The sequence below is a fragment of the Opisthorchis viverrini genome, assembly GCF_000715545.1.
Source record: "Opisthorchis viverrini unplaced genomic scaffold opera_v5_170, whole genome shotgun sequence".
Lineage (NCBI taxonomy): Eukaryota > Metazoa > Platyhelminthes > Trematoda > Opisthorchiida > Opisthorchiidae > Opisthorchis > Opisthorchis viverrini.
The window spans coordinates 691064-715918 of record NW_008751826.1 but is presented as its reverse complement, the minus strand read 5'-3'; the positions used below and the strand labels follow the sequence as shown (position 1 = coordinate 715918).

The window sequence follows — 24855 nt, the reverse complement described above, 5'->3', positions numbered from 1 at the left end:
ATTCCATTTATTTGGGTAAAACTAGGGGTAATCTAACCCAGAAAAAGGCTTCCTACAGCCGGACACTCAACAAATAGAGAACCCTCAAAAATAACTGAGGAATATGTTCTTCTCTAGTCTCACTTACGAATAGGCTGTGAAATTAGTTCGTAGATTGTTACTAATACGAGAGTATTCTTATTTTGGTGAGGTGTTATTAGCTGACCTAGGGAGTTTAGGATGTCTTTATCAAACTTCAATTCTATTGCGACATTTGCACAGCTATTGTGCGGATTTCTGAGCATTATCCTAAATTTGTCAAATCCGTTTGACCTCAGAACTGAATATACGAACAAGCACGAGTTACAAAAACACCCCCGGGATTTCAAACTATTCGGCCCATCGTGAAAACTTGATGCGGCGAGAGGACCAGCGTAGAATCATTGACGATGGCACTAGTCGAGTAAGTTCCTAGCCAGCGTTACCTTACACGCCGTAGATCATTATATTCATGTGTTACTGAGAACGTATGGTCATTCTTATCTCCGTCTCCAGGCGTGTGTTCTCTTTTTTTCAACAAGAACGCTGTGAATTTCGTTCCAGTAGGCTCTTGTCACGTGCCCGTGTGTGTTCCATCACTAGGCTCACTGGATCAATATCATTCATATTTACAATATCTACCGAGGCAAACGTGATACAGCTTCACCATCATCGTTTTTATCCATGTGGGGTTGCTACATAACTTTTGATATAACAGCGTAAGCAAATTTGATTAGTGAATACATGACGGACCAACGTTTCCCATACATAAAACACAGGCCTGTCGTCTAGGTTCAAACAGTTATGCATGTGTACACTACAAAAGGAGCTTTCCCATCAGGCACTCTTCTAGTGTTTTGGCCAGATAGCTGTTAAACTCAAACGGTAATCAGAGCCCCAGACCGGCTTGAGTTAGATGACAAGTCGTGTCCGTGGATGGATGAATGAATGGATCACAAACTGTTATCAGTCAGTAAGGTTTTAGCCAGATGGATTCCTTACCTGGATCATTGCGAGTGATGATGACTAAGCGTATGGCTCCAAGGTTACTATACTGATCTACAAGTCTGAATGTACTGTATGGGATGACCTGGCTCATAGTTGGTAATAACCATTCGAGGTTGATGTAAATGTTCATTCTAATTCATACAACGGTCGTCTACGTGCACATAACGTAAAAGAGCTGCTCAATTTGAGCATACTTTGCCAAGTAATCAAAATTCAGTTTAAAGGATAAAACTTTTCGCTATTGTTATGGTAAGGCGCACAAGCAACCCACGAACTGGCACGTTTGACAGCTGATTTTACCAGGACTTTTGCTAGAAAAATGCGTGGTACTGAAGAGTGTTCATCGAATTCATTTTAACACCTACAGAGGAACAATTTTTTCAAAGCTTCATTATTACTTGAGCAAACTTGGACTCCAAAAAGGCTTTAAAAATATTACCTGAGTGGTAGTAGGAACCTCTTTTCTACGATGACTCTCTCTCTTGCTTCTCGTTTAACCCATATGTCAAACTTACCAGTTCACAATATAAATGGCCTTGAAAAGGGATGCACCTCCGAAATTTAGTCACTCCCCAAGTGCTTCACTGGCATCAGGCTTATTGGTGTACGATTGCTCCAGACAGGAACCGTTTCGCAGAAGCAGCCACTCTCCCTATCACTCAACTAGTTGCAGATGGGTGAAATATTGTAGACTAATGACTTTCACTCGGAATTTAGTAGGTCTGTTTGAAATTCATATGAAAAATCGAACTCTTATGAGCTAGGTAGGTCCGTTCAATGGTAAAAATTCCATGATATGTGGTGCAAGTAAACTTAGGTTGCCGTTTATACTATTTAGGGAACTATTTTGACTCACAGGTATGTACTCCAACCCATCCGTTTTCGACATGACTTCTACTTCATGCAGCGTCTGTTTTAACTAAATTAGATCGAATTAGAACCCGATGAATTCGTAAGTATCTGTTGGTTTTTGCAGATTAAATAATTCTTTGACCCATGCTTCTGACCACCATAAGTTGTTTACTTTGAATCTGTGAAAGAGTTGACGCAGACATTTCAGCTCATCCAGCGGCAAAAAAACAAAATGCCGGGTACTGGGCGCATTAAGCCCAACTCGTATTGTGTATTGTCCTGTCGAAAGGAGTTTTCATACTCAATTTTTAACAAAAGAAATTTGTCCTGCTGTAACACCAATTAACGTGTTCAAATTCATGTAGAAGCGATGATATGTCACATAAATATGTAGTTCCTGTCTAGACTTCTGACAGCCCGCCTGGAGGTCATTTTTCCTTGCTTTAGCCATCTTTATGACAAGTTTTCCAATCCGCGAAATTGGTTCGTTGCTGCTCAGCAGTGAGGCGTTACAGTTTGAACACAGATGTTGCGCTGTCGATCATAATGATGATGATGATGATGATGATGATAGAATTAGGCCCATTGTCGATTTAATCTCAAATAATTGATGCTTCCAGTACTCTGCCAACAACCACTTATCGCTTCATGGAAGTGGGACAGAAAACATATTAGTATTGTTAGTCTGACACGGAATTTTTATTTCTTAGGGTATCGTAATTCATTCGAAAGAAGTATTTGTTCTGGACTATGTGATTGTAATAACCGTCGCGTTGTAATCGAAGCTAAGAAGCCTTGCGGACTTACCAAAACGGGATGAGTTTGCAATATCGAAGAGCGCAGAATGTTCCTGATGAATACTAGGGGGAGCACTCAGTCATAGTGTCTTCGATTAAATGGGTATGCCACTAATTCCGCTCAGGCTCGGGCAGTATTTCAGCTTCCTTATTTTATGACAACTTATATATTACGGTCAGCCTCACATTTACAGCTCATCGTTTTCCAAGGGTTAGTCGAGTGTCTCTAACCCGGGTGCTAAAAAACTAAGTAAAAGTTTCCCTCACTTGTAAATGCAAGACAGACACCCTCTAAGGCAGTAAAAATAGTCAGAAGCTCAGGATTATTCCCACGTTAATCACATAAAACCATCCTTGAGCTCACCATATACACATTTCATTAAAATTAAGAAAAGTGAGTTTAAAGGAATTTAAACACCAAGAGTTAGGCACACAAACCGTAAAGCCTATTGGCCAATTCTTGGTCGTTTGGAAGCATCAAATCAGTCTGGAATGCTTTCATTGGGTTCTCAATTCACAAAGAAAGAATGTAGAAATTGATTGCATGTGTCTAAAATAGAACAACGAGCGTGTGCGCGTGTTGATGGTGGACACGCTGTTTGTTCGGGTCATGTTTCAGTGAGGTACAACAAAATTCTCAATGGTGGATAGAATTACAGTCAATGATGGTTTCAGTAGTTCCCGGTCTGGTAACTAAGCTCCACAATCACAGGAAGACTGACTCACACGCCAACAAAGCGAAGGATGGAGTGGCACGTTAACTGCAATCTTTGTGCATCGCACCTCTGCCAACCAAATTCAACAGAGTACTGATGTTTTCCCCTCAAGGTCTAAAGCACGGATGCTTCATTGTGCTTTTCTAGATGACATTTTCGACCTTCCCTATGGTGAGTGTGCACAAAATCGACCAGTAATGAGCACTGCGCTTGACGAAAAAAGGTTGGCTCTGCCATGCACTTTGGTTTTATTCCGATAAGACACCACCAACTACAAATGCACGAAACACATTGTTGTTTTGACTCACTGAGTGTGGCACGACCGAAATTTGCTTTTGATGTCCAGCAGTGGCCGGAAAGCTTGGGAACTTCAAAACCTCTCTATCGTCATGAACATACTGAGTAAACACTACCTGTAGGGTTTACGTTTACGTCATTTCGGAGTGATCAGGCCTTCTCCCATCCTGGCGCGATAATGCCATCATTTGAGAATAAAATGAGGGAATTTTGATCTTGGTGGGCGATTTATCAATCCGCAGCGCCAACAATCTTCCTCAAAAGAACACTGGAGATGCCCGAATAATTTTACTTTATCAGGTAGATGTGAGTCGACCCCAAAAATCCTTTAATCACACGACGGCTCACTCAAATTTAAGCATTTTTGTCCCAGTCACATTCATTTTAACCGCCTTCTCATTTATCCGCGATTATTCTGGCCTTTATGGTCACTTATTTTAGGAGGTAGCCATATTCCGCCGAAACTTGATGGACTTGATGAATGATGCTGGAATCTTGTTTCGTAAGAAGCAACATTGGTTCCAATGGAAAATTCATCGTGTCCAAGCCAGCCGGTTAAATTTTCCCATGCCTCCTTTTTATTCTCCCGGAGTTCCCTCAGCATCATCGGCTTGCACTCGGAAATGCACCAGCTGACTTCGAGCGAACCGTTTGTGTTACACTTGTTATAAACAGGCGTTCGCAAGATAAACCATTCTGAGCCGTCAGATCGTTCCAAAACCCTATCACTCATTACTTTTCTTGTTAGTATCATGTAGTAATTTAAAGGTATTGCAGATTTTGTGGCCAAACCTGGCAGCTGGTGAGTTTGGTTAGCCACAAAAATCAGTGAGCACAGGGAATGACTCTAAATCCAGACAGGCAGGTTAGTAAATTGAAGAAGCAATGAAAGAGAGATGGTGATATTTGATGGGACTCAGGGTTTTACTCAGAACGGCTTAGCGGGGACAACATTCCTAGAATCATGAGTGAACACCTTCCTGAAGGCATTGCTCTCACATTCTTTCCTTCCCTACTCATTTTTCTGTTCCACTTCAAAAGTAAACAGCAGAACGACATTGTGCTGCTCTACGTCAAATCGATTTTAGTGTTCCTCTTTATGGACCAACATGTACACGCAGCCCATCAATAAAAGCACTGGAGTCCAACAGCTAAGTAGCTAACGCGTAAGGTTTTGGTAGTGATGTTCGCACTGATGAAACCTTCTGGAATGACGACGAAACGTTTGCAAGTACGTTCATTTTGCTACGCGAACAGACCAACAGATACCCGATCAACTGTCAACACTTAGATTTTTAGAATTCTGAAACATATGGTTGGTTTTTTTAAGGTTTCAGGCAACCAAACGATTATCGGTGTGTTTTCTGTTTAATCTCCCTCACTGGCGACATTATCTATATCGGTTTGCCTTCTAACTCATTACAGCAGTATTCATCACGATGTTATGATGAGTCCAAAGGAACTGGAACGGCGGAAATTTTGGAGGAAATGGAGACAATTACATTGCAGCCAATCGGGCGTGGAGTACACGACCTTGAACCTGTAAGATCAATTGCTCGATCTTACAGGGCCAATACACCAACAGGTAACGTGGCTGTAGATTATCTCTATCGCTGTACTTGTTTTTTTATAGACAAGCGTTTGAAATCCTTCGAAACTGGGAATTTTTGTGGGATTTCTTCAGTTACCACAACTGGCCACCAAAAGTGTCGTCTTGCGGGAACTCCCATCATCATCTCCGCCATCATCGGCTTTATCGTAATTATTCTTAGCAACATCAGCAACAGCTTTATTAGCACTTATTCCAGATGAGATATAGGGCTACGGTTCGAAATTAGCATTCATGCTTTATCCACGTCAGCCATACTATCGGGCAATCTGGTAGTTTACAGGTTCGATAGACTTCCCTACTCAAAACGTGGGGTTAGAAGTCATCTGGACTGCCGACTTATTCATTGATATCTACACTGTCGAATGTGGAATAGCATGGATTCTCAAGTAGATCCAAATCTAGCTTTTGTGTCCAAGTGGCTGTTCGAACTTAGAATTATCACATCCACATTTCCATCAAACTCTTCATCTAAATGAAAATATCTTCAAAACAGGCACAGATCTCGGTGGCCAAATTCACTATTTCCCTGCTTCGTTTTTCCTGGTATTACTGATTCTCTGTGCATCACATCCACCGTCAACCTTTGCAATGATCTACGGTCAAATCTTACAACAGATTTCATCGCTTGGTACGCAGCAAATGAAATTTTGCCGACGTTGAAATCGAAAAAAGCAAACTTCGTCAACGACTTTGCTGCGATTTAAAAAATTCGAATGCTCAGGAGTCTTACAGAAGAATGTGACCAGAACACTAGCTTTCAAAACGTATCCTTTTGGTCCTAATTGCGAATAAAGACTCATACAAGAGTACAAGGATGATTTTGGCCAGCGATTTAACCTGTCATGATCGAATGCGCCGCCAATATCTAGTCTAGATAATTTGCGCAATTTTTCTCCGCTTTTGAGTGTAGCTTAAGATTGCCTGCTGGAAAAATCTACTAAATCCCTGCAGACATTTGGCGGAAGCACAATTAACTCAGTATATTTGTTGAAGGGAACTATCCTAAAGTATCGTATGCTCAGTCCCTCGCCACTTTTCATTCATAAGAGACATTGTCTGAAACTTTACTTTCAGGACATCGATTTTCTCCTATCCCCATGGTTTCTCGGCCTCATTCGTCCGCTGCTCGAATACGTTCCCAAACCCCAACATTCAAATCGGGTGGATTAAGTCCTGTTAAGCCGAACAGCAACGTTAGTATTACCACATTTCCAAAGCATCCTGGTACGATTAGCGTCAGTGAAACAGTTCATTCCCTACCTGTCACTCCTCCAACGCAAGTACACCGTACGTTTGCTCAGGCGAACCCCGTCATTCCACATCAACAACGTATAGAACACCAAGAACAAGCACACGAACCACATGAGCCTCAGATGGGCTACATCAATCGCCCATCTTCACCCGGCCCCATACCAGGGAGGTCTCGAATATTCGATGACACCGACACATCAGCACATGTTGCGATGCCGTTTCTTCACAATTCTTCACAAACAATCCGCCCGCCTAGTCCATCTAAAGGGGGTAAATATGACTGGTGCCTCATTCATCTGCTGTGTTTCACCCATTCATATTTGTGTGCAGCGGTGACGATAAAGTAAATGCTTAGTTTTGACGTGGTATGAACAGGTGTTCATTGCTTTTGTGCTAAACTGTTCGTATTCTAATCGCACTCAAGCACCTGCAAGATCATTCATTGTTTGTCATCCTCCTTATCCCTTGATGTCTTACATGGGGTGTTCCCCTTTTCAAGTGCACACTTCTGGTGTATCATAACTCAATGTTGACTTTCTTCCAAGGTGATGAATACGCACAACTGTTTACTGTGCATTTAGACCGAATGGTGTCGTTCTGCCAATTTTACTGATCACATCATACCCCATCTTTAGTTCCCCTGCAAGCAAAGTCCTCGAACAAACCGTGGATCGAAACCCAGAAGATGCAATACGGTGGAAATGTTGCTCGTCTATCAGGAAATTAATTTCGGTATCGAAGGCCGAAGTACCAGACAATCAGTTGATGAGGATGATTACTGAACAGTAACAGTGGAACTGCAGTGATGAAAACAGCTATTGCGCACCCTTGAGTTCTCCGGTAGCGTAATAGCTGGAATTCTCAACGTAGACTGGCACTGAGTTTATCACACTTTAGGACTTATACAACTGAGCCTGTAGAGCTTACCTAAGGAAAACTGATGTGCAGATCCACTGGTCCATTTTCATTTGATTTCATGCGACCTACACTGTTTGGTCCCCTCTTATAGTTCCAGTTACACGGTCGAAGGAAGCTCCGAGCGAACACCGGTCGGTGCTTTTGGAAAACTGCCACACCTCACTCTCACTGTTATCGTAATTCTTTCCTATCACGGAGCGGGAATTGAAACTTTGTTTCAGCTTAGCTTTGTTTCATTAGATCACCTTCAGAAAATAATCCACAGAAAAGTTAAAGTTGCTTCACTTGCTCAATGCCTAACTTTTCCTAAATCATTTCAAATGGTTGGTTTCCTCAGAGAAAATTTCACGGTTTTCCATAGGACTGTGTTCTTGAAAATAATGCACTCTCAGTTGATTTCTAATCACAAAATCAACCTGGGAATCCAAACATATCACATTTGTCCAAATGTTTTCTCCATTAATTTCTAAATTCCGGACCACAAAGGGAATCCGCGGACTCTTATCCTATATTGCCCTAAATGGTATTTTCTCCACGAGTCGGAACATAAACCTATTGTAATTTGAGAAACTGGTTGATCCTTCCCGACTTGGCTCAAAACGTGCTTGAAAGAAACGCAATGAAAATTTCGAACTAAATGATCACTGCTCGCTTTAAAAACCTCATTCTTGAGTTTGTTCGAACCTGTCTTCAATCATTTGAATTCTGGGTTGACTCCAGAAACCTTACAAACTTGTAGCCCGTAAGATACTCCGATGAAAGGTAAAATAGTATTATCGACCGTAGCGGTTTTCCGTCGATTGAGTTTGCCGCGTGGTTGATTTAGACTTCTGGGATCTCAGACAGCAGTGGAAGGCTAAACAGGACCTTTGTTTACCACTGGTTTATTTATCCTGACAAGTTTCGTGTAGATCTGAGCATCGCAACTGAGACGCAGGATTAGTAGCTAAAAACATTCTCCATCACAGAACTCAATCCAATGATTAGCACTATTAAAGCATGGTTTAGAGGAGCTCCCCGTTAAGCTTTGTGGCACATTTCCTGCTGGACCTCTTCTGCTTGGGACCCTCAACGATAAACAACATGTGTTTACGCTCAACCTTCCATTAGCTTTAACAAAAGTCAAAAATTGGTGCGTTTCCACAACAAGCGAACCTTTCTAACCTCATACTACGTACATCTTCAGTCTACACCCACCATATTCTGATTGCAGAGAGAATATCACCCATGATAGTCCGTCCTCATTCCTTGGCTGCCACCTGCCTTTATCCAACACCGCCACCATTCAAACGAAATGTCTCATGGGACGATGGAAGTCGAAAACAGGCATCAATCGCGGTCCCTCAGTCTTCATTATATTTCCTGCAATCGCGGTATACTACAGAATTTGAGCTAGCACTAAACAGTGAACAAGGCACGCACCAAACGGAACCAAATCACCAAAACACAGAAGTGGTTTCTTTCGGCACATATGACCAAAGCCGGTATCCGGTAGCTCAACCACGGCAAAGGAGGTCCCTGACACCCAATCTTTGGATACGAGAGTTTTCACTGAACACTGCATCATCGCCAGAAACTACGAAGATTGACAGCCCGTACGCTATAAAATGTGATGAACCACTCGGGGCTGATTACCAGATGGAAACGGAGAAAAAAAGTATAAAAACTTAGACATTTGCGCATTGGTGATTGCAGCGAATTGCACTCCCTTTCCCACGTAATATGGGTGGTTAAAGTTTAACTTTTCCTGGCTGGTGAGATTGAACAGCAACAGTGCGACATCTCTCGTTTCCAACAACCCCATATCCTTGCAACAGGTGGCTGCCTTCGGCGTCTGACCGCATTTTATGGCGCATTTACTGTAGCGACTCGATGACATCTGTCGAATCACAAAATCATTTCTGTAGAACTGGTAAACTATAATACAGCATGTTTTCCATGATAAAGTCCAATACTGAGAAACCTACAAAGGCCAGTCAGCTAGTGCCACTATGAGTATGAGAAATTTTTCTGCAAGCTCCTGATCATTGACGGTACCTACCCGAATTTCCATGTTCGTCTGTCTTTCCAAATCTCCATGTCTGTCTCTCTAACAGGCTACCAACATATTTGTTTGCCTGTGTATCCGTATGTCTGCCTCTCCGTTTGTTTGTCTAATTTTGTCTCCCCGGCTTCCCAAGTTGTAGTCGTGACAGTATCTATACGATGCTCTGTTAACAGCAGTTTATTCGGGCTTCTGTAACAGATGAAGTAATCTCACCCGTTTGCCAAACCGTCTGATTAATCCACGTCCGTTTTAATAACAATGGCTTAATAAGGCGAATACCCGACCGACCTTGTTTGGTTTCGATTGTCAAGGGTGTGTTTCTCCGTGGATTTCGGGTGGTGCTTGTTCCAGAAATGCAAGGTTTGGCAACCCATTCATTTAGTGGTCACACAGTGGTCGCAGAAAAATGGTTGATGTGGGCGTCATAGGGTGTAATTTGGACCCCGATCACCGGAACCACATTCTGTGACTTTGAAGATGCCTTTCTTGCTTCAGAAGATAACTAACCATAGCAAACCACCTCGTTGCCCTGTTATTCGTTGACGACTAAATGCTTGTCATGCAGATGCCTCCAGCGTGACCTGAATGATCTCTTAAAATATCAGCATTTAAAACGGTTTGTTTCTGACTGGGAGGATTGGAAATGCTACATCCGAAAATACACATATTGCTAATCTGTCTCTCAAGCAGGTGACCAGTTGCTGCGGTCAGTGACCCCGTAATAAGTTTCCGCATTGATTACCTCCCCCTGTAAAATGGAGGAATCTAAAGCTTTCATCAAGGGACACATTTGGAAGTTCGCACACCAAATGCACCATTTCATTTTTTGTGGTGTGGTAACCGATCAACACAACAGTAACCTGTGTGCCGTGTGAACCAACAAACCTCTGGTGCTCATGAAAACGAAGAATATTTTCTATACTCCACTTATCTTTGTTTCGAAATTTTTTTTAGCTTCCCGCGCCTACACTCCAGGTCCTGACACATCGGATGGATATAGAACAATTGCAACGACAAACGTACAACGGGAAATACACTCTCCCGGAGCGCATTCCCCATTTATGTGAGTAATGTTAGGAATCTGCTGAATGACCAGTAGTTGGATGATGGGCTGGCTTTTAACGAGACGTTTTCAATGCATAGTAAACTACAGTCATTTACCCGTTCCAAAGCATTATTTTTACTTTCATTCTTTTGTTAATTTCAGAGTCAATGACAGTCGGTATGTTGAGTGTGAATCGGCATTCTTTTTTCCTTGACTCGGTTATTTGTGGAAAGGTATCATAAGCAACACACAGCAAAAATGTCAGGTTTTGAAGAATAAGATGTGGACCATAGGTCTTTCGAAAGCGTGGTTAGATAAGCGGTTAAAACATTTATTCCGTAAGACACCGTGTCAGTCCAAGTCAGGCGGTGCTGTGTGAACGGAGAGAATTTACCCTGCGATTGTGCTCCATCCCGTTCCAGAGTTGGAAGCATTCTGCGAAACATGGGATCTGTTTAATGAAACTTACTGGATGTTGAACGGAGAATCAGACCGGTGACAAAAATGCGGAAGAAACAGCTTTTGTTTTTTAGCTGGAACAGGCCGTTCGAAATGGTTATCAACTAATAGGTGGATATTCATTCTATTATGCCTTCTCATTCTAGATTACCTATACGGTCCTGCTGCTCACAGACCAAAGAGACGGATACTGACAGATAGGGATACTGAATAGTATAATCAGGTTTGCGGCTGCTCCTCTTCTAAACTACTCCATTCGTCTTGGATTCTTCACTTCATCTCGGAAACAGTATTACAGTTCCTGTGTTTATATTGTTGTTGTTTGATGTGTACATCCCTCGCAATTAGTCCCCACACTATCGACAAGCGTTATACCTTGCATGTGCAAGTCAGTCTAGCAGGTGTTTATCTGGTACACAAATTTCGTTTTTTTTATGTGGCCGCTATGAACTGAAGCACCGTCATGCCGGTGCATGTTCCCTTAAACGAGTTGTTCCCAGAATAGTTGTGAACGTTGAGTACTACTCGTCCAGAGCATAATATGGCTGTTATTTTGCGGTCCGGTATGTGTAGATAGCTCATAGTCACGAAGTAATGGTTAGAAACCTCCCCTGCAATTATTACATAATGCTTTTAGATCTATTTTGACCAAAGTAACAATACCCCAGTCGACGGAAACGGTACTTGTTTGTAAATATCATGGCCACCGGGTAGTCCTCAATGTGCCAGTCGAGTTGCGAGAATGCTGGTGTTTTTTTTCAACAGAATATTCAGGTTATTTCATGGTACTATTGGGTCGGCTGGTATTGGACTTAACTTTCATGGATTCTACCTGGATGGAAAGATGTCCTTCTTGCTGCTCCATCTTCTCCCACGGCTACACCACTTGCCTTCACACAGCAAAATAAATTTGGCAAAGTGTATTGGGAAATCCAGAGAGACAGCTGGCAGACCTGCCATCTTAGCCATCGAAATCCTAAGTTAATGGTGTCCACCGAATTGCATAGATTCATCATCAGATCAGTTACTGAAATTCAGATCCTCAACTACGCTTGCATGGTTAAGTTCATGTTTTGAAGCTGTGTTCCAAGACATGACGGTTGTCTCATGCAGATACCTTTATGGTACCCTAAAGAAACTCTTGGTCGTCAGGTGATTTTACAGCTGTTATGCTATTATTTGAAATCAGCTGATTTTATGGTTAGTCAACTGTCCATTCTCAACTAAAAATGACACAGTTAAGCTCAGCTGGTAACACCAAAACCCATGCTTAGAGTCATTACGATAGTGTCACCGACTTTCTCAGCCGATCAGTGGAATTGGTGCAAGCAGACCCAATTGCAACGGACGGGGATCAAAATAGACGAAGATCACCTACTGAGAACTATTGACTCAATATGTTACGTTAAATGTCCACATACAACAAAGCGTTTTTCGACGTCACCAAATCTTGAAGTCCTAAATAACGAACTGATCAATTGGACGTGATCCGGTCAAAATCGCTTTAAACTCTTCAATTTCAGTCTTTGTGTTTGTTACAAGCACTGACGTGTCGGCTGAATACTGATTTGAAGACAAACTTCTTTTGAATAGGTGACAATAGCCTCAACCGTTTGCGGTCAAATGGAGAAACGCCTTACATTGAGTGAGATTGCAGCACCCGTGTCAGATTTTCCTAACCATAGCATCTTCCAAATCACTTACACGGAGAGTTTGGTTTTTATTTGTTTTTTAAAGAAACACCACTATCCTACTGTTTCCAGCATGCTAATCTAATCAGTCGCCCCAACCTCCCCAGAAGTATCAATGCCTGTTTTTTTACTATTTAGCGGTACACGGTATAATTCACTGTATGAAGCTAGAGCGTCAGAAAATCATTTCGTCTCTAACACGTTTCCCGAGCAACAGTGGCGAGCACACACAGGTATGTTGACTTTTTATCCGTCCAACATTTTACTGTTTCATCGCATACCTCAAAATTCATCATGCTGGCATGTGTGTCCTATACACCTAAAATTCCTCACCTGTAATCTATCAGTAGATCGGCTTGCATGGAGCAGTCGTGAGCGTATCGAGCAGTACTCGCTTTCCTGGGCCTCCACAAGAAAATCCGGCCTATTATATTTGAAACTAGTCCTGAGATAATATTTTGTCGATCTGACTCCCATCTGTGCCAAGGACTTACCTAAACGTTGCAGGAACGCTAGTGCTCGAGTGTGTCGTGAGCTGTGACACCTGGATACGGACTACTAACTTGGCGCTCAATGTCGTTATCGGCTACAATGTGGTGGTGACGTTTCCTGTTACTTTGCCACCATGAGATGGAAGAAAGCTATTTCAAGAATAAAAAACAAGAAACCAGTGAAATGTTTCTTAGTTTGTCGGTACAGCGCACAAACAGTGTCTCATAGCAAAAACATAGGTTAAAATTTGACAAAAATGGAGTTGAGAAAGAGCCGGTAGAAATCAAATTGTGCTGCTCTAAAATATTATCTCTCTAAATTGTGTTAAAATCTAGTCACTCTCTGATCAATTTCAATCTTTTCTATAAAAGTTGCAATAACTTAGTTTACCTGTGAGGTACAATTACGGAAATGCCCACAATTAGTCCATATATAAGTGGGATCGTCAAGCTTATTTCATAGAAAAGCATTGTAGTTTACGCCTTCTGAAATAAGTCTCCTGGATGCTCATTACTTATAGAGTTTGATATATTCCAGTTGATTTTAAGTTGGCATCTTTCCAAGTGATTTTTTTAGAAATGCATTCCTCTGTCTTTTACCCCCGCATCACTACAGTTCCTCCAAACTATGCCGCGAGCACAAGTGGAGCGAGTGGGATTGGGGACTCCACGGATTGGGAACAGGGACTCATGAAGCTGGTGCGGGAGACCTACCGGGACTGGTACATGCCAGACAAAAAGAGAGAAGATAGTAAGTTTTTCCAAAACCATTTCTTTTGCTTTATCTGTGTAAACGTCGTTTGCATACAGTGAGAGATGCTTGCTTCTTCTAGCAGTAACAACTTTCTAAGTTAACCTTTGCCTGGGATGTATTACTGAAGTAGAATAGAATCATTTAAGCAGGAAAAAATGCTTAAAACCGGTTGAGTAGAGATCGTTTTCGGAAACGTTTGGTAACGCTCGGTAGATTGGGTAACAGTTTAAGACGGGGACTGTGATTCACTGCCCAGCGGTTGATAGCAGAGGCGGTGGAAATTACTAAACATCACAGCGTGAATGAAATCGAGGGTGTGAAATTGGCGAGCCTATGGGAAGCGGCCTTAGATGAGCCGAGTTGACACGTGATCGTGTCGTTGTCAATCCACGTAGAGTCATTAGCACAAACAGGGGGTGGGGGGTGAAACTCCCACCAGAACAAAGTTCACACCATCCCTTTACTTAACTATCCCAGAACTCGCTAATCCACACAGACGGACAGAAAGTGCAAACGACGTTCAAGAGGAACCATCAAATGAACCGAACCAGAAGAACTAGACCGTAGGCTGGACTCAAACATATGTAGGTTTCCCCATCGGTCCGACACTTGGTCACCCACCCTAACACACTAAAATCCCCCGGCCGACACCCAACAGAGGTTTAGTTTGACTTAGCTGATTGGTTCTCCTTCTGCCTCAAATCTCGACCAACCTCGTAACCTAGCCACTTGGCCTGACGAAGCTTTTGTGTCAAAAGCGAAACGTTGCCCAGCAACAAATCTACCGATTGTTACGAAACTTTTCCGAAAAAAGTACATTTTATTTTTTCGTCCTTCCCTGTGCCCTCAAGCCTCATTTTTTTTTCTTTTTGAGCACTGATTTCCCGCAGAGGAAGGGGATGCACGTGACTTCGGCATGGTTCCAAATCTCTTGATTCTGTCTGGCAGCATAAATTACTCGGTTCATATTGTCTGGAAGATCCGACACTTGTGACTCGTAACCGCTAAACTGTTCCTACATACCAAAGGACTCTGGCAAATACACTACTTTTAAGGTTGCTGAAGGCTGTTTGACCACTAGTCTCACTTTTCTTCGGACGGGTTTTATTGGACATCACCTGGTGCCTCAGCCCCATCGTTCCTTTAACGGGTAACCCAACCAAATTCAAGCTAAATGCTTCGTTTAGAATGTTCTTCGATCAAATATGCTGTACAAGGGCAGCCTTATGTTTCAGTTTAAGCCACGAGCACCATAAACGAGGAATTCAGGTGAACTCCACGTAAATCAAACAAGTTGGCCAAGTATGAAAACTTGGTTGAAGCACAACAAAATGGCGACAACACTGGTGCTACGCCTACCAAGAAGTACAATACATGTCTTGAGCTGTTGAGGAATTTTCAGCAACCTTATGAGTAGCTTGTCCTTCAAGGTCTCTTTGTGACGTCTAAAGTGTTTAACTGCTTTCTGACCGTATAAATAGCATAGAAAAATTTCATTTTGAGGAATATGTGAGGCAGTAATTCTCTTAAGTAGTACACACGTGAATAATGCTGCAGATCGGCGTGTCCAGTGGGAATGCAAGCAAGCGACAGCAAACTAACGAATAGTTTTCAATGGAGACAGAAGGCAAACGTCAAAGGCTTGAAAAAAACGAACCAAGAACACATCGGAGGTAATGCTTCATGACGCGCAGGTGACAACTCAAGATTTGAAGCAGTAGGACGAGACTGTCTTGTGCTCTTCTTCTCTCCAGAAATAACTTTGCTTAGTAGCGTGGCTACATCTGGAGGAGAGAATTTCTGTAACGCGGGCTTGTTTATGGATGAAGGGGAAGCATTGTAGAAGGGCTTTGACCATTCAGTTGCGTAGGTCTAACAAAATAGTTTCGAACCGATCGGAGAACGCAGGGCTGATTAAGTGAATCATCAAGCTGCGTCAGAACTGATATTTTGCCTTACCTGTTAAAAATCGAGAAAAAAGCGAGAAACGATTATCACATAACTTTGACGAATGCAGAAGCAGCCGAATACTCTATGCCCTTGAAGGCCTACAAAGTTTAGTACGACCATCGGTAATGGGATGTGACTTCCAGTAGCGTCAAAGAACGATCCCTTCGTACGTCAAATTTGTCCTCACTTTTCTATCGATTACAGGCACCCTTTTGCAACCCAATGCTCTCAATACTGCTTCTAATCTTGATTCGGGCGAAACCCAGCTGGCAAACTCAGGTGTATTAGACAGGCAACTGTGTAGGGGAAACCAAGCGTTATTCCGATGGCACCGTGAGCCTCACTAGGGTCGAATGCCTGAAAGTCAAACAGCATATGATTTGGCCAAATTAATACTGTGATAATGTGATCGCAGCCTGACATACGCGGTCATGTGATTTTTCCGAACCAACCCTATGTGGAGCTTTCATCACGCGTTGAATTCAGGTGTAAATTCTCGGTTGTGCATGGCCCCGAGAATACCAATACTTCGAAATTGCACATCGTAATTTGCCATTGATTACTTTGCTTAGACATCCCGAGCAAAAAAGCCCTCCTTTCAGAGTGGTGGCGTCACTTTTCGCCGGCTTCTGGGTTGATCGACCCAGTCAGTTCCTTGTGATATCATAACAAACACTCGTTTATTGTGTCCGTCCCAACCTCAATGCATTCGCACGGTAGCGAACCGCGTGGACCAAAATGCCACATTTTGGAACATATTGTTTTCAACCTGACAACTTAACGGTTGCAAAATAACCCGGTTAAAAGCCGCTTGACTTGTGAAGAATTCTAAATGTGTTCTTTAAACTCTTCTCGTAGATATGGCACTAAACATTTCCTTCCAACCATTATGATGAATTGTTGCCTCTCCCCTATGATAGGTAATGGTATATCCCAAATTACGGACAATGGCTGGCAGTGACTTATAGCTCTTGAGATTAGCACACAAAAACCTTTCGAGACATATTTCCCAAAGCACTCAACCAGTAAAGGGGTCTGAAAGTGGACGATAGTGACAGATGATTGTTCCACTGTCAAATAGAGATTTTCCATCATCTGGTGTCCACGATGTAATAGCCAAGCCTCATTTTTGTAGAAACTGAAAACAAAACATTATAATCAGGTCCCTGAGCTGACATGTTAGCAAATGCCACTGTAGTTTTTTGCAAACTTTGGTCCAGCTGTTCACTGATCGATGAACTAGGAAAGGTTGAGCCACGACCGCTATTTATTCACAGCTGACCAGTCACAAAAAAACATTCGCCCATTCGGAACTTGGGACAAAAAGGCATAGACGTAAGCATAATGGCTGAGGCTAGGAATGATGAATCAAGGTCTTGTAGACTTTAGGTTTTTGCATGGCTCTTGAGTAAACCAAGAAGAAGACAATTTATGCCCCAAAAACACACGAAGCGGATGAACGAATGACTAGGGCCCAATTTATGTGCGCCCTAAAATATTCTCTCTTTTTCGATTTCAGTTCATTTCCTACTGCGTGACCGGGAACCTGGAGCATTTATCATTCGAAATAGTGTGTCTTGTGTGAACAGCTTCAGTTTGGGAGTGAAAAGCCCACCACCTGGGCCTTTGGTATCTGCGAACCCGGGTAAGTTGAGCTGGATGATGTGAGAATGCATCTCCCGCAATTCATTTTCAATTTGTCATAATTGTCGCACTTTGTACAACTTAGTTCGCTTCACTGGTGGATACCTGTTGAGAATTGGCACAACTATTCTTGTTGTTCTAAGCCTGGGATTGAGCTGACTTGACTCGATGAACACCTCTAAGTTAAGGTTACCCCTCGAGCCAGATAGCTGTTTCCGACTGAGAAATTTGGTCCACTTAACCAGACGCTTGTGACCTTATTACACTGGTTTCTTTTATCTTGTAAAACAGAGTACATGAAATCAGGGCCAGTCAAGCACTTCATGATTCAGACTATCCCGATGCCTGACGGACGAACCGAAGGAGTACAGCTTCGCGGTTTCGAGGATCAACCAATATTCCCCGGATTAGTTCAGTTTGTCCACCACCACTGTCTACATCCTGGACCCCTACCGTGTCAGCTCCGACTGCCAGTCACCAGCCCAAACAGTCATACAAGAATGGGAACGGGTTACTTTGGCTCACTGACCAAATACGGACAAGGTAATTCCACCACGGCCGGAGTTGGTGGTACGAGTAAGTATTTCTGCAATTAACGTCTGTAACACAACTTCAAAATGTCTTCCAGAGAGAATAGAGTGAATTTACATGCGCACACTAGTTGCCTTTTCGCTCCCTGAGTAAATGATCCACATTCATTTTGCAACCGAGTTAATTTTAAACTTGAGACACAGTACAAATTCCCTTCATACTGGTACCACTCTTGCCTGATGTATACTGTTTAGAATGGCATGGAGTTTTTCGGAAGTATCCTAAGAGTTGTTTCGTCAGTAGTTGGACTTGAACTTTTTATACAACTTCCACTAACCCCTATTATTTTATGAGCGCAAAAGTACTTTTCATCCACTTATACTGATGTGCTACCGCCGTGAGGATATTCACCGTTGGGAATTGCTCGTGCTTTGTTTTAGTTTACTAATTTGCTAGATTGCGTTGCTTCCTTGATGTCAGTTGTTCTGGTGACACTTAAAGAAATCTAGAATTCGTCTGACCACTTCGAATTTCTGGAAAACTTTTGCGCACGTCTTTGAATCGAGATTTTTCGCTGAAATTTGAGTCAATCTATGCTGAAAATTCAAGAAATACTGCACAGCTTTTGATCTTTGTTGAAACTGATTGGTAGTGCCTGTCCCATGAAATTCGAGGGCTTTTCAAACTCACAATTTCCCAGCCACAAACGGCTGGTCAGTAGTGTGAATAACTCGCACCCAGACAAGTTATAGTGTCGCTTATCTCCTAATTAAGTCATCTACCGTGATCGAACAAATCTTCCTGTGGATTCCTAAGATGTGCGCCTTACAGCAAGACATATTCGACTGAAGCCTCCTAATCTCCTCATAATATCAACAGACATTAGTGCTTCTCCGTCTAGTAAGTTCCATTATATTTGTTTTTTCGTGTTTCCAGTTCGAAAAACTCCGCTTCCAATAAGCCTCTTCTTGTAATGATAATGGGAAGCATGCGTGTGCCCTTGAGAACAAACTCATTTACCTTATTGGATGATTTGAACAAGAACAGTCCATATCCATACCTGAAATTTCGCTGCTCACTTTGTTCTGACACACAAGAAACCGCTTCCCCCTATAAGGACACGCCTGAGCTTTCATGAAGAACGATTAGATCCTAGTTTGTTCCATGCCTACTTTATTTTTTCTCCCAACATTTATTCAGCGCTCCACATGTTGTATCTGGGAAGTGTTAATGTGGACCGATTGGAGAATGAGGCTGCAGTAAGACGGGCAATCACGCACATTCTCACACAATCAGCCATCAATGTGAACAAATTGACAAAGCGCTGTGAAGCAGTGGTCGTGGTCAGTCCTCAAGATGGCATACGCATTCATGATCGAGCCAAGCGTGGTCTTTTGGAGAAACATATCAAACCAAATCAGATAGTTTTTTGCGGTTTGGATCCGGAAAGTCGTCTGTGAGTTGATTTTACCGCCCCCTTTCTTCAGTTTGCACTTATACACTTTGCACTTTTTCGCCTGTGGTTTTCAATATTAGTTCGACAACCGGTCACCACAGCATATGGAGGTCTATTAGGCCAACCGTCATTTAATGCAAACTTGCACAAAGTTATTCCCGGGCGGATTCGCTTCTCCAGTAGAATCAGCCCAGTGAGCTGTTTTGCCATACAGACTAAGAACACCGAGTTGAAAATGGGTTCTAAATCTGTAGCCTCGAAGGTGGCGTTCACCTCAGGTACAAAACTTTCGACTATGGTCAGTTAACCTAAACCCCACTTAAGAGAACAGTTATAAATTGTCACACCAGACGGGTTGCTTCAAGTTTACTGACTCCATAAAATGAGATCCAATCACTGAACCTAATGAAGAAAATGCGCGAAATGACTCCACTTACCTAGATAAAAGTCGATTTTAAGTTTGCATTCTTGCTGTTCAAAGGAGAAGCTTGTGAAGAGAGGTGTTTTCCGCAGTCTGTTACAGAATGAATAATTTCTGTATCTGGTGGCTGCAGGATGGAAGATGTCCTTCTGGGTGGGAACGCCAGCCTAAAACTGTTGCTCTGGATAGATGGATACGCAACCCAATTACCTAGCCTCATTAAAAACCCTTGTGGTGTCGTTTGTTTGCTGAGCTGACTTGGTCGGTTTATTTTACCACGCCTTCCTACTAGCTTTATAACGTAAATCCGACTAGGCCATATTCACACTGCAGAAAAAGATCCATTTCCTATGTCTACCCGCAATCAGAGAGCTTCCCGATGGAGCTGCTGTACAGCAGCGCAATGAGTTTTTCCTTTGATTGTTTTCTGAACATACGATGCTGGGTATTCGACACAGGTCTTCTTGTAGACGGCGGGCACAGTGACAATCCAGTTTCTTCCGCCGATTGATAACCTTAACAAACAGTTGTAATGCTGCCAAACTGTTGGGTGCCAAAGGATCCTTCTTGTGTTTTGTGAACCCACTGCTGAGACTTCCACAACCACTAACTTTTGGCTTGAAAACAGTGTTCTCCGGGTGAAACGCACTACTAATAACGTTCCTGAAATCCCTTTAACGTTTTGGGTGATGTGTTACGTCTAGACAGGGTAACACTACACCTCCAGTATCGTACTAGCCAAAACTTGAGGCGGATTTGTGCAGCATATTCAGGTAAAGAGGCCAATCGCAAATAAAAGACTCAGTTCGTTTGAGCTGAGTCTCTCGTGAAAAACGAAATGGTGTAAAATGAAAGTAGCCGAAGGATGTTCTCCAACATCCTCAACAAATCGCTCCGCCTTGTGTCTCTGGAGGTCATATGTTTTGCCGAAACGTGTAGATTTAAGTAACTCAGGACTTATTGTAAGTTAGTTATTCAGAGCGGCATCAAAGGGAGAGCCACTGGAACCTTACCTTCCTCACTCAATACGGGAGTAGTAAAAATATGCAAGTTTCTCAATAGCATCTTATATCTGATATCGCAACTTCACACCACACGTTTGATTCTGCCCAGCTGCGCTCACCAGATGTTGTCCCAGAAAGATATACCGCCACCTCGTCGCATGTCCCGCAGTGTTCCTTTGCCCGTTAGGCTGAAATTGTCTTGTGTGTTGACCTACATATCACGAGTCATAAAAGCTGTTCTGTCAAGGTGGTTCTCAGTCTTCATTGTTCGTCGCCCATAAACGCGTGTTAGCAATAGTCTAATCAAACCCTTTTCCCCCCATATTCGCAGATACACGGACCCGGAATTGAGGACCCGCGGAATGATCCACGCAAGGTGAGTTGTCTGTTGCATGAGGGGCTTAGATAGCAGGCTTATTTTATGCTCATTACGTGTAGAAACTTCATCCATAACAAATGCGCAAGTGGCATATTGTGTGAAGGAAAGGAAATCTTTTCCATCATTTACCAATAATGTTGATTTGTTCACACCCCCATATTATCCGAGTTCGTGTTTGAAACCGTACCAGGAACTTACGTTCCTTAAGGTAGCAGTACTGCAATTCGGTTCGTGCAAACACATAAGGTTTTCGACTCTAAAGCGCAAACCTGCTTGGAGCCACTGACATAGAAGTGTACTATTTTCTTCCCTTACCACTGTGCGTCCATTCAAGCAGCCGTTCCCTCTAGGAAGAGTTTTGTTAAAAGTCAACAGATCGATGGAAAAGATGCAGTTTTGATACAGCAAGTGACTTCGTCCCTCACATTTTGGCCGCCATCGTCTTTTACTCGCATGATCAGGCTACTGCTCTTTTAAGCTCTAATGATGAACCACAACATGGACTCTCCAGAATCCTTCTAAAAAGCAGTATTAACAATTGTGTGTCTGCAAAAGATACAAGCGTGATTTTTTCCGTTCTCACCTTCTATACCATTCATTGTCTCATCCACAGAACCGTCGGTTTGGTTGTTCGCAAGAAACAGTTCTGGATGCACGGGAACCTGGTCTATGTCCTCACCGAAATCGATCCATCACAACCGGCACTTAACCTAGTCCAGTATGTCAACCAAGTGTTCCTAAGCTAACTAGAGCCACGCATTACATTCTAATTCGATCATTCGTCAACTAATCCAAAGCGCCACCGGGAAGACCTCTTCCCCCAGATTCTCCATCGTTTAGTTCAAGCTAATCAAACAAATCAAGAGGATGGTGATTACAGACTTGTCAACTGTCCACAAGTCCTGGTACAAACCATACTCATTCATCCTCCCCCTGAATGACTGTCTTGTGTACTTTATCGCCAACCGCCAACACAGCTTTTGCAACCATCTCGCTCCCAATGATCGACTTCAAACCTATGGGTATACACACACACATGTTTACCTCCAATCGTCCTCTCAGACACAAGATAGACCCTATGAGAAGTTTGGATTATCCCGCCAACAAAAGATCAAACCAGCACTTCTCGCCTGATTATCGATCTTCGTTTTTTGACCCTCATCAACGAGTAAATTGTTGCTTTAGTTGTATTGAACAATCCATCTGTTCTTTTCGAGCTGCTGGAATTTGCCATCCGGCGTTCTTTCTATTTATGCTCGTTTTTAACCATAGATTTTCTGTTCTCACCACTACACACCGACATTTATCTGTAGAATATAGTTTGATTTTTCTCTTTTCCAGTGTGGTGTCCTTCAAAATTTTAGTTGTTGCTGGTTTTTTGATTGTTCTGACTGCCTGCTGAGTTCCGGTTTCTTCTTTCCCATCTTCGCCTTTCCAATCGATCTGTTACTCCACGACTTTCATCAACTTGGTCAATAGTACCATACTTATCTTTATCACTAATTTGTTTACTTGTTCAATCAGGCAGATTATTTTTTATTTACGCCCGTGGAAGCAATGTCCTTACTTCATCTTACAGCAAATAATACTATACACCTGAGGCTTACGACAATGCAGATTCGCACGGTCCACAGCCATTGTTATCGCTACCGCTTCACAACTCATTCTTTTTCTCAGTCAGTCTTGTTGCGGGTTCGCCTCACTTTTTTCGCTTCATATCTTACTAGGCGGGACAAGAGCAGACCTGACCGGAACGTTGGAATGTTCCACTCTCTTGTTATTCGTTTGGAATGCGCAAGGACTTATTAATTTAATCTTCCCTCCAGGCCTTTTTTGCTTGCTCACAAGGAAATCATAAGGATCGAAACAGAATTTCCTGTATCTTATTTCGAACTCCAATGTTTCGCCACTTAGCTCTTCATCTACAAGAGCTCCCTAGTAGATATTTTTCGTTTCCAAATGCCGTTTACGTATGGTCACGTGGGTCACAGTCGCCGTGTCATAATGATACTTCGTTTATCTCTGCCCCCTGTTCACCTATTGATCGTGTTATCTGAATAAAGAAAAAGCCTGAGCCATAATTGTACAAATATATATTTGCCGCTCCCAAGTGTTTTTTGCAATGCAACCAGTTTTATAAGGTTCATGATTTCGCTTTCTTCATGTGTTTGTGGCTAGTTCTTCGATATTTCACAAGTTTTCAGCGGTGTGTTGTACAAAACAGCAGTAAATATTGTGCACGCAGTTCTTAAAAATGCAAATGGACGACCCCGAAGTGGGTTATTCATTTGCCGTTCTCTCACAAAACACTTTCATTTTAGTCGAATTCCCGACAGACTGAGTCGGTCCTCTGAGTTCATAGGTATGAACCTGAAGCTGAGCTACCTATCACTGTTTGAATGGCACAGGTGTTTTGCAAATGATGTGATGCTCGAAAAACTAAAACACATTAATAGTTGGACGACTGTTTATTCAGTGTTCTGAACGGTCCAAGGCTGAATAATAACATTTTTAACTTCTTCCTGGTGTATAAAAGAAGGGCGAATTGTCATAATCCGAGAGACATAAATAAACACCGACATATCGCCTCACTTTTTTCGCTTCATATCTTACTAGGCGGGACAAGAGCAGACCTGACCGGAACGTTGGAATGTTCCACTCTCTTGTTATTCGTTTGGAATGCGCAAGGACTTATTAATTTAATCTTCCCTCCAGGCCTTTTTTGCTTGCTCACAAGGAAATCATAAGGATCGAAACAGAATTTCCTGTATCTTATTTCGAACTCCGATGTTTCGCCACTTAGCTCTTCATCTACAAGAGCTCCCTAGTAGATATTTTTCGTTTCCAAATGCCGTTTACGTATGGTCACGTGGGTCACAGTCGCCGTGTCATAATGATACTTCGTTTATCTCTGCCCCCTGTTCACCTATTGATCGTGTTATCTGAATAAAGAAAAAGCCTGAGCCATAATTGTACAAATATATATTTGCCGCTCCCAAGTGTTTTTTGCAATGCAACCAGTTTTATAAGGTTCATGATTTCGCTTTCTTCATGTGTTTGTGGCTAGTTCTTCGATATTTCACAAGTTTTCAGCGGTGTGTTGTACAAAACAGCAGTAAATATTGTGCACGCAGTTCTTAAAAATGCAAATGGACGACCCCGAAGTGGGTTATTCATTTGCCGTTCTCTCACAAAACACTTTCATTTTAGTCGAATTCCCGACAGACTGAGTCGGTCCTCTGAGTTCATAGGTATGAACCTGAAGCTGAGCTACATATCACTGTTTGAATGGCACAAATGTTTTGCAAATGATGTGATGCTCGAAAAACTAAAACACATTAATAGTTGGACGACTGTTTATTCAGTGTTCTGAACGGTCCAAGGCTGAATAATAACATTTTTAACTTCTTCCTGGTGTATAAAAGAAGGGCGAATTGTCATAATCCGAGAGACATAAATAAACACCGACATATAAATATTTGTGATGTACTACTCATGAGGTTGCTGAAAATCC

The 24855-nt window shown here is 42.4% G+C and overlaps 1 protein-coding gene across 1 annotated transcript in view; it reads left to right on the top strand.

Moving 5' to 3' along the window:
* Positions 1–22820, top strand: part of T265_07409 (hypothetical protein) — a gene marked incomplete at both ends in the record, with an annotated part of 135057 nt that extends 112237 nt beyond the window's left edge. Inside the window, 13 exons of the mRNA XM_009172919.1 lie at positions 318–442; positions 5114–5273; positions 6375–6821; positions 10471–10579; positions 10724–10738; positions 12850–12944; positions 13819–13953; positions 17426–17551; positions 17842–18126; positions 19282–19537; positions 21294–21338; positions 21955–22072; positions 22683–22820. Coding sequence (XP_009171183.1) covers positions 318–442; positions 5114–5273; positions 6375–6821; positions 10471–10579; positions 10724–10738; positions 12850–12944; positions 13819–13953; positions 17426–17551; positions 17842–18126; positions 19282–19537; positions 21294–21338; positions 21955–22072; positions 22683–22820 — 2054 coding nt within the window. The remainder of the gene's footprint in view (positions 1–317; positions 443–5113; positions 5274–6374; positions 6822–10470; positions 10580–10723; positions 10739–12849; positions 12945–13818; positions 13954–17425; positions 17552–17841; positions 18127–19281; positions 19538–21293; positions 21339–21954; positions 22073–22682) is intronic.
* Between the last annotated feature and the right edge of the window lie 2035 nt (positions 22821–24855).